The sequence below is a fragment of the Diceros bicornis genome, chromosome 5, assembly GCF_020826845.1.
Source record: "Diceros bicornis minor isolate mBicDic1 chromosome 5, mDicBic1.mat.cur, whole genome shotgun sequence".
Taxonomy (NCBI): domain Eukaryota; kingdom Metazoa; phylum Chordata; class Mammalia; order Perissodactyla; family Rhinocerotidae; genus Diceros; species Diceros bicornis.
In genome coordinates, this window is record NC_080744.1 from 39630442 (window position 1) to 39641377 (window position 10936).

The 10936-nt window shown below is 43.9% G+C and overlaps 1 protein-coding gene across 1 annotated transcript in view; it reads right to left on the bottom strand.

Annotated features, from left to right (window-relative positions):
* EHD4 (EH domain containing 4) overlaps positions 1–10485 on the bottom strand; it is a 74571-nt gene extending 64086 nt beyond the window's left edge. The window contains exon 1 of the mRNA XM_058541330.1: positions 10177–10485. Coding sequence (XP_058397313.1) covers positions 10177–10412 — 236 coding nt within the window. The 5' untranslated portion in view covers positions 10413–10485. The remainder of the gene's footprint in view (positions 1–10176) is intronic.
* Between the last annotated feature and the right edge of the window lie 451 nt (positions 10486–10936).

Genomic DNA, 10936 nt, shown 5'->3' on the forward strand with positions numbered 1-10936 from the left:
TTTCTATGTTATGACTTGTAATTTATGAATCTGACAACAGACTTTAGGTTGATCTGGGAGCACTGTAAAGTCTCATGAGGAGACTATAGAATACAGCATTTCCCAAAGTTACTTGACATTAGAACCTTTTGTTCTTTGAACACCTATTAACGATCTCCTAGAATTGCATTCCACAGAACACAGGTTAAAGGAAAAGGTAAAAAGGCACTTAATAAAATTCAACATTCATTCTAACTTTTTCAAATGAAATTCTTTTAAAATTAGTAATATAATGATAATTTCTTAATGTGATTAATTTATAAACTATTAAACTGACAGCTAACATCATATCTTAAGGTGAAAAACAAAAGCATGACCATTAAAATTAGAAGCTTGCTATGAATGCTCACTTCCCAATACAATAACATACGAAACAGAAGAGGAAACAAAGTAATTATGAATGTAACTGATACAGCTATCTATCTAGAAAATCCAAGAGAATCTACTGAAAAGCTATCTGAACAACTTGAATCAAATGAACAGAAACAAAATGAAAATGCAAAAATAAATCAGTGCTATCTTACATACTAGCAATACCCAGCTAGAAAATATAAAGGAAAAATAATCTGATTCACATGAGTGAAGGAGTATAAAATACCTAAGAACATCATTAAGAAGAGTATACAGAACCTGCATGAGTAAATCAACCATCTTTCTGGGATATAAAAAAGAAGGTCTGAGAAAAAGCAACACTGAGTTCCTGCTTGGGAAGAGCAAATGCCAAGATATAATGCAGTTCCAATACACATGGATCCCTATGGGATTTTCTGGGAAGACTCTAACGAAGTAATTTTAAGGTTCCTCTGAAAGAAGAACAGGAAATGATCATTGACAGTATTTGGAAAGTAAAGAGAAATAAGATCAGAAGGGTCTGCACTGCCATTTATTAAAGATGTTTTAAAGTGACAATACTTAAGACAGTGTGATGCAGGTATAAGATTCTACCAACAGAACAACAGAATGAGGGAGAAAGGTCCCAAAGCTCCCAATACTTAATAAATTAGCATATGAGGAAGCCTCACATAACAGAGGGAAAAGGTAGGATTACTCAATAAATAGTGTTAAAAAAATGAATACTTTTGGGGCTGGCCTGGTGGCATAGTGGTTAAGTTTGTGCACTCCACTTCCCTGGCCCGGGGTTCGCAGGTTTGGATCCCGGGCGAGGACCTATGCACCGCCTGTCAAGCCACGCTATGGCAGTGTCCCATATAAAGTAGAGGAAGATGGGCAGGGACGTTAGCCCAGGGCCAATCTTCCTCAGCAAAAAGAGGAGGATTGGCAACAGATGTTAGCTCAGGGCTAATCTTCCTCAAAAAAAAAAAAAAAACTTTCTAAATAGACTTTATTTCTAAGGGGATTAAAGAGTTCAATATTTTAAAAAGCCTATTTAGAAAAAGAAAATATAGGTGAATATTTACTGAATCTTAGGATAAACAAGGATTTTCTGGGCATAAGAGTGACAAAAGACATCATGAAAGAGGAAAAAAATGTTAGATTTGACCACAAATATTAAATATATCTGCATGTCAAAAATTATCATAAAAAATTTAAAAGGCAAACCTCACACTGGAAAAATACTTACAATAACTATGACAAAGAATTGATAGCCATTATTGAGCAAAATTTTTAAATATCCACAAAATAAAGACTAATACTCCAAATAAAAATTGGGCAAAGTTCACAGACAATTCACAAAGAAATATAGATGATGACTATACATAAGTTCAACTTCACTAGTTAAAAAAAAAAGCAAATTAAAAAAACATTTCCTATCAAATTTACTTGTTTTTAACAGTAATATTTAGTTTTACTGATAGTTTGGTGAAATAACGATCCTCATATTAGACTCCCTGGTGGGAGTCTAATTTGGAATAACTTTTTTGAATAGGAATATGTATACATATATATTCAGGATAAAAATATATAGTGTGTATATATATATAAAATCAGGAATACTATAAACTTCAAAAATATTTATACCTTTTGATACAGTAATTCATGCTTAGACAGCTATTCTAAGAAAAAAACTAGAAATACAAAGATTTATAGCCAAGAATGTTCATTGCAATATTATCATAACAGCATAAAATTAGAAAGTGTTCCAAGCTGTATGACAGAATATGATGCAGTCATTAAAGTTATTTTTGAAGATTACTTAATGACACAAGAAAAAGTTCATTATATCATATTAAGTGAAAAAAGCTGTTTATTACATTGCATTTATTGCATAATCCCCAGTTTTGTAAGCACGACTTCTATGTCTTCATCCAGGTCATTTGCTAAAAATGTGAACAGTTGGAGCATGGACCACAGGCCATGGAAGGTCCCCCAGGGCGAGTCTCCCTCTTTAGGCTGGTTGGTTCAATTGTCATGATTCTATCAGCTGAACCTTCGTCTATCAATGGTTCCCAAATCTTTCCTGGGGAACGCTGCCTAAGAATTACTCTGAGAGGTGGTTTATAAAAACAGAAACAGATTTCTGAGCCTCACCCACAGAGATCCTGATTCAGGAGGTCTGGGATGAGGCCCTGGAATCTGCTTCAGATCTCCCAGTGATTCTGACCTGCAGCCTGATCTAGGAACCAAGCCTTTCCAATTCATAATTTTCCAACGTTTTGAAAAGTATATTGAATGTCTTTTACAAGTGAGCTTCTACATGTGAGTTAAGGCAAGGAATTTTATAATTAAACCCCACCCCCACCCCCCGCCACTTCTCCTACTTCTCCGGGACTGCTGCTGCTTTGTCAGGTAGATGATGTAATGGAGGAGAGGCCAGCCTGCAATGCCTTGCAGAGCTGACTGCCACCACTGCCACACCCCAGCTGCCCTGGAGCCCCCACTCCTGTTCCAGAATCCTTGCTCCAAGTCCTGCCTCCTCCCAGGCTTCTGCAACACCAGCTGCTCCCCCTCTGCGGCCCCTTCCATCAACTTTTAACTCTGCTGAGGTCCCGCTCATCTTGAACCAAACCTCTGGAATGCAGGGACCAGGGCACACTTCTTCCCCTTCAGTGCCCAGTTGCTGAGAGTTTCTATATTTGACGCTTCACCTCCCACTCATTCCTCAACCCACGGCCACCTGGCTTCCATCACCACCACTTACTGACACAGCTCTTGCCAAGGTCACCCTGGCCACTGATGGCTAATCCACTAGTTCCGTTTCAATCCTTTTCCCAGAAGCATGTGCCGCTGCTGACCACCCCTCTCTCTTTCCCTGGCTTTGGTGAGCGCCGTCTGCACCTGTCTCACCTGTCTAGCACCCATTTCCCCTTCTTTGATAATAGCACCCTGAGAAGCCACCTTTCCCCACTCTTGGTCCACATGGTTTGGGAGCTGAGCAGTGCACTCCAGCATGGGTATTTCATTCCCCTGGCTCTAGCATTGGTTTAGGAATAGGCATATGGCCAGAGCTGAATCAAGGAGAATCAAACCTGAGACTCTTGTTGAAACTGTTGAGGAAGAGGTTCTTTTTTTTCTCAGTGGGGTTGCTAGGCTGGCAGAATGTGAGTCTGGAATTAGAGATGGCCACTTGCCCACCCCATAACTGGCAACTGCCTGAGAACGAAGCCAACACGAGGAAGGCAGCAGAGCTGAGAGACAGAGTCCTGATGGCGTCCCTTGGGGTCCTAGGCCAGGCCTGAAGCCAGCACACTCTGGTCAGATCAGTTTCATGAGAAAATTTGTACCTTTTTACTTAGGACTATTTTAGTTGAATTTTTCTGTCACTTGCAACCAAAAGAATCCTAAGATGGCTCTGAACCACCATCCTCCCCTGGCATTGCTCCACCTCTCTGGTGACTTTTTCCCAGTGCGTCCACAAGCTCCTCTTCCTCTCGCTCCAGACCTATAAGTCCCACCCCTTGTGGACTGGGCACCTGGCTGTCCACTTAAACATGGGTTTAAATTTAAACTCATAATTATGCCCCACTCTTCCTCTTCTTGTGTCCCCATCTCAGTGGACAGCTCTACCACCCACCTGGTTACCCAAGAAACCTGGGCTTCATCATCGACGCTTTCTCACCCTCACTTCCCGGTCTCCTTTGGCAGCTAATTCTGGCTCATTCCTCAGGGCTCAGCTTTTAGGCTGCATCCTCAGGGAGGCCTTTTCCAGCCACCGAGCCTGAATGAAGGGCCCCTCCCATGCCATCATCCTCCCCTGTGCTTCTAGTGTCACAGCTCTTGTCACTCAGAGCCCTAATGGCTTGTTGATTCTTTTCCACATTCCCCATGAAACTTGAACTTCTGTGATAGCTGGGCCCACCCTTGAAATCAATATTATTTCAATAAATAAGCAGTAGGGTATATAAGTATGATCTTATACTGTATACTGTAAATATAGTCTATTCTTCTGTAAAAACTAAGTATTTCAGAGAGATCTGCAAAGGGCACGGTATTTGGAACAGGAAACTGATTTTCAGGGCCTCCAGCGCCTGAATGAGGGTGAGAACCACCATACTGGGCTGCAGTGTTTCCCTAATGGGACTTTTTTTTAAATGGGTGAACGCCTCCTGGTGAGTGCCTTTACTTTTCTTCTCTTTAATAACTGAGTCTAGAGCTTCTCAAAGGAATGAAGTAGAGCTTTATTCTTAAACAGAATCTGTTTCTCCTCTTTTTTGAAAACTGGGACATTTGCCTGCTTCCAGTTTTCTGATACTTTTCATATTCTTCATAATTTCTTAAAAATCACCAAACACAGTTCTTTGAGCACAACTGCAAGTTCCTCCTACATGGTCCTCCCATCCGTCTATCCACCCAGGTGTTTACTGGGCCTTGCCTGTGCCAGGCCCTGGAGAGCTCCTCGTCCTCTGGGTGCGAATCCTCTCAAACATAGCTGGGCTCCCTTCTACCATCTCTGGATCATTTTCTTTGTGAGAAAAGGAGGAAGCAGAATAATAGCCAAGTAGTTCTGCTTTCTGTTAACATTACAGCCAGAGGCCCAAGCAGTGGGCCTATCACTTCCTGAATCTTTTTCTTGTTCTAATCATGCCTAAAAAGGCTTTTGTATTGTCTGAGGCATTTTTGCCTTCTCAGCTCACTCATTTCGGCTTCTTAATGCTTCACGCTGTCCATAAACCTTATTTCCACCCTTGCATATAGAACCGCTGCCCCTTTTTCCCTATGAACACTATATTTAAATAATATTTAAAGTTTTAAAACACAACTACTTTATCAAGTATTTTATAGGAAAACATCATACCTGATTTTATTAACTTAATTTGAGTGTTATGAAGAATGAACATGCTTATACACTGACAAGAATATACAGGAAAAAAGCCACGTAGAGACTGGTGGCTATTTGTACCCCCTTTTTTCTCATGTCTGCTTCTTAATTCCTTTGTCCTTATGTTCTTTTAGCTTATTTCCACTTTTTTGTTTGCTTTCTTTCTGGCATCCACTTTTGTTTTAAATTATGGCACACATGCAGAAATTACTTGACTGGCACTAATTGCAGAATTATGAAAATTAAATAAATCATAGGATGCTTAGTATTAGAAGACTGAATTGTTTTATATTTTTTATTGAGATATAATTCATATACCAGGAAATTCACCCTTTTAAAGGGCACAATTCTGTGGTTTCACAAAATTGTGCAACTAATATCACTATTTAATTTCAGAACATTTTCATCACCCCAAAAAGAAACCCTGTACCCATTAGCAGTCACTCTCTATTCCTTCTGTAATGTGGATATCCAACTGTCCCGCCATCATTTGTTGAAAAGAATATTCTTTCCCCCATTGGATTGTCTTGGAATGCTTGTAAGAACAAATTGACTATAGATGTATGGGTTTATTTCTTGGCTCTCAATTCTATTCCATTGATCCATATGTCGATTCTTATGCCAGTACCACATTGTTCTGATTACTGTAGCTTTGTAGTAAGTTTTGAAATTTGGAAGTATGAGAACTCCAACTCCGTTCTTTTTCAAGATTGTTTGGCTATTCTGGATCCCTCACATTTCCACGTGAATTTTAGGATCAGCCTGTCAATTTCTGTAAAGAAGGCAGTTGGGATTTTGGTAAAGATTACACTGAATCTGTGGATCACTTTGAGTGCTACCATTCTAAAGATATTAAGTCTTACAATCCATGAACATGGGATGGCTTTCTTTTTTTTTTTTTTAGGTTTTCTTTAATTTCTTTCAACAAAGTTTTGTAGTTTTCAGTGCACAAGTTTTACACTACTTTTGTTAAATTTATTCCTAAGTATTTCATTCTTTTAGATGCTATTATAAATGGAATTGTTTTTTTAATTTCATTTCAGATTATTTCAGATTGCCAGTGCATAGAAATACAATGGATTTTGTATATTGATCTTTTATCCTGACACCTTGCTCAACTCATTTATTAGTTTTAAGAGTTTAGGATTTTCTATATACAAGATCACCTCCTCTGTGAATAGAGATGGTTTTGCTTCTTTCTTTCCAACCTACATGACTTCTATTTCTTTTTCTTGCCTAATTTTCTTGGTCTCTACCCTTTTAAAGCCCATACAGTTTCCTGAGTGACTTCCCTCTTTCTTTCCTCATCAGAATAAATTTTCTGGGAGAAGGGGACAGAGCATAGGAGGGAAAAAAAAGAAAGTGGAGCTCTTAAAAATGAGAAGTTGCAACCATGCAGTTTGCATTGATTTTCGGTAAGCCTCACATCCTCTCAGTGGAAATGTCTTCCTTCACAGCACCTGGGCCTAGGGATTTTTCTAGGGAATCTCTGAAATCTGTTTTCCTCAGGTTTTGGACACAAGCCTGGCGAGCCCAACATCTACCCTTCCTTGGCTATTACAGAGTCTAAAATGACATGGCCACTTTCCCCGGACCCATCTCTTCTCCTTCTCTGGACAATTCTTTCTTGCTGGTCAGAGGTAGAGCATCAACAGTTCCTCTCATTGCATCCTCTGTCTTCTGAGAAATAAAACTGTCAGTGGGACAATAGGCTTATCAGCTGTTCTCCTTCTACCCCAAAGAGACTGACAAATATCTGCATCACATCTGAAGTCTCCTGGGCCAGTTTTGTGGTCCACGTGAGGAGAGTCCACCCAGACTCTCCTTCTATTCGTCCTCTTCCTTGAACTTGGGCCCCTCATGGTGATCTTCCACGCAGGAGTGAGCATATTTTTTTGACACTCAGGCTCTTTATTCACCCCACCTAGAAGACTTTTTCATCAGAAAAAAGCACACACAATTTCCTCACTCTTGGTGAATGCCCTGGCTCACCACGTTTTAGTGGGTCCCAGTTCTTCTCAGTCATGGGACAAAAGGAGGGAAGTGTGAGGTTTCATTAAAGGTGTGGAATGCACACTGAAGGCCTTGCTGAGTGGTCTGACAATAAGAGAAGTTTCCCTCCATATCAATGCAGTCTCTGTGTTACCAGGGACCTCTTGGAATGTGCAGGAAGCCAGGTGGGTAAGAATCTATGACTATGTAGATAGGTGCACCCTATCTCACAACCAATTGTGAACTTTTAATGCTCAATGGCTAGAAGTAAACAACTCAAGTACTGACCAGCCTCAGAGCAAAGAGAGCCATGAAAACAGGCAGGATCCAGGATGGTCAGCACCCTGGGCCAAGCCCTCTGCTCCCCAGTCCCAGTGCAGGGCTCTGTGGGGTAGCTGCCTTTTGTTTGGGGCTTTCCTCCCAGGAGCTACATCTCTTCCCCTTAGCTCCACCCTGAAACCAAACTCAGGTCTCCAGTGTCTCACCAAGCTTCCTGTCCATCCTGATTTTCTTCCAACCTCACAGTGCACTTTCTGCCCGCTACCTTACGTCAGAGTCACTTAGGTCAGGGAAGGTCTCTCAAGAGCAAGTGACTCCCTGAGAGGTGACTCCTCCCTCACCCCGGAGTTGCACATGGCTCCAGTACCTACTGAGAAGTGGTCCATTTGGATGGAGCTGCCAGGAGTCAAATCTCAAAATCCTTCTTAAACCTATGCTTAGCTATTCCACAAAGCTCCCCCTAAATGATGAAACAGAAAGAAGAGTGAGAAATAATATAATGAAATAGGAAACTGAAAAAAAAGATCGATTCATGTTCCTGTAAGTTGTGCTCTCCTGCCTCAGGCTTGCTTATTATCTGGTCTGTGGGAACAGAGAGAGACCCATATCACATCCAGGTTGGTTCAGCATCAACAGGCTCCCTAATCACAGGAGGCACAATAAAGCCCTTGTGGCCAAGACAGACAAGAGGAAGCGCCCAGGGTGCTGTGAACATGCCACCACTAATGTCTGAGATTATTATAATTATAACAATGCTACCTTCTTATTCTTTATCTGTATATTTCAAAAGGTCCACTTCCCACTCTTGTACCACTTGGTAGTAATATTTCATTATCCCATATACTTAAAACTGGTTACTGGGGCCGGCCCCGTGGCAAAGCAGTTAAGTGCATGCGCTCCGCTGCTGGCAGCCCGGGTTCTGATCCTAGGTGCGCACCGATGCACCGCTTGTCAGGCCATATTGTGGCGGTGTCCTATACAAAGTGGAGGAAGATGGGCATGCATGTTAGCCCAGGGCCAGTCTTCCTCAGCAAAAAAAAAAAAAAAAGGAGGAGGATTGGCGTGGAGGTTAGCTCAGGGCTGATCTTCCTCACACGCACACACAAAAAAAACTGGTTAGTATTACTGAGACCTTAAGTGTATTGCCTGTCATTTTTTGAGGTGCCAGTTACTGGAATATTTCTATGATTCATTTTGAGTGTCTGGGGTGACATATTTAATACTATTTTCAGCTTATTAATAAGCACCAAATAAAGCAATTTAAAAATTATTTTCTTCAGTCTTCCTTCACATTCAACTTACTGCCTAGAACTATATTTCAATATAGTGCATTTGCTTTGCTGAATTCATTCATAGTGTATCTGCAGGCCTGGTTTGAACATATTTCCTATAGTGACAACCACTCTATTTGTAGGAACTATTTAGGTCACTGGAGTGGAGAAAAAGAGGCCTCTACTTAGTAGAAATGGCATGTATCCAAATACAGATGCAGTTTTCTGAACACCTGTTGAACATCAATGATGATGAGATTGTTACAATTTCCAAAACCCCAAACCAAAACCTTAAATAGTCAGTCACTTTGTTTCAACTGACACAAGGTTTAAACCAGGAAAACAAGTCTAACCAGAGCCTCCATATGCCAGATGCTTTAGCAGTAAAATAGTCTCTTCAAAAAGCAATGTTTCAATGCAAATTATTTCCCATCAAAAATCACTTCGGAGGAAGCTATATGATTTGAAGTTTAGGCCATGTGCAGTAATTGTTTGCTTTTGGAGACACAGCGAGCATGACAAATATTTTCAGTTGTCAAGGGTGAGTTAGGAGGGAATGAGCCACCTAAGAAATGGAAACTAACGAATAGTAATATGACACTCCCCCTTAGTTCCACTGGGCGCCGGCTGGTTCAGCAGCTACACCCAGCTAACTTCCTAGGGCTGGATTAAAGGCCAGGCTGTATAAGAGCTAAATGATGGAGGCCTCTCTACCGCCTCCCCCGAACACTGTGGTGGTGGTGTTGCTGGTGGTGGTGGGGCATGCACTGACCTCAGCAGAAGGGAGCATGGGCAATACCCTCTACTGTTGCCATTCATTCATTCATTCATTCATTCAATAAATAGTTATGCATCAGGCACTGTGTTAGGTGGTTAACTCTTCAACTATGATTCAACAGTCCGTTGTGATACTCCCATTTCTGTCCCCATTTCCAGCCCTAGGCCTCGCTCGCTCATCAAGAAGGCGCTTATAATAGCCTTGCTCTCCCTGCCTTCCCTGGGCCCCCAGGCCAGGGTGACAGGATAAAGCCAGCTGGAGGAGTGCCTTTCCAAGAGCAAGGAAGGAGGGCCCGTAGTACGCCGGTAGAAGGGGTTCCCGGGACCCTTGTGCCCGCGTGGGGAGAGCCAGCTCCTCCTCGGGCCGCCGCGCCCCGGGGCGGGGCTGCGGGCACCCAGGCACCGGGCTCGGACAGGGAACCTGGGTCACGCCGATGCTGGAGGCGGAGGCAGCGGCGAGGGGTCCGCGAGGGGAAGTGGGGGCTGCAGGGAGCACGAGGGCGGCGGGAGGCGGGTGAAAACACGCGCACACGTGGGGAGGATCGCCGCCATCTAGGTGGTTGGCAGGGGTCCAGCAGGGGTGAGGGCGGGGCGGGTTACCTGATGAAGGTGGTCTTGCCCGTGCTGTACTGGCCCACTAGGAGGATCATGGGCTTGTTTTCGAAGTCGGCGTCCTCCAGCGCGGGCGAGTGGAACTCGTGGAAGCGGTACGCCTCCTCCAGCGGCAGCACCTTGCGCAGGTAGAGCGAGCGCAGGCCGCCCGTCACCGTCTGCACGGCGTCCATGCCGCCTGCGCGTTCGCGCCCGCCCGCCTGCCGCCCCATCCAGCTGAACATCTCGCCGCCGGTCCGCCTGTCGGCTTCACACGCCGACCCTGCTCCGGGTTCGACCCTCCCCGGCTCTCACTGAGCTGTCTCAGCCGCGCTCGCCGCCGCCCGAGCTGGCCCCGCCTCGAGCCTTCGCAGCCAATCTCCGGTCGCCACGTCACGAGCGTTCGTTCACTATTCAGGAGGGCTCTCTCCAGTCCTTCCTCATTGGGCCGCTGCCGGCGCGGGTGGAGGCGTCAGCCAATGGAGAGGAGGTTCTTAATAAATTATTGATGACGGAGTCCATCTGTAGGACTGGGCTGGAGAGAGGGTGTCTCTCCTGGCGGGTGGCGCCGACTTGTCATCGGAGGGGCCCTCATTGGTCGCCGAGGCCCCGCCGCTGGCCAGGTGGCATCGGCTTCCGGGCAAATCTGAGCTGGCACGAACGAGCCTCCGGAGGCTGCTTCGTCTCCCGGAACGTTTCCTTATCCCAGCCCTATGGACGTCAATACTGGGGACAGAAGTTCAGCAAGTTGACAGACAGGTTCTTTCCT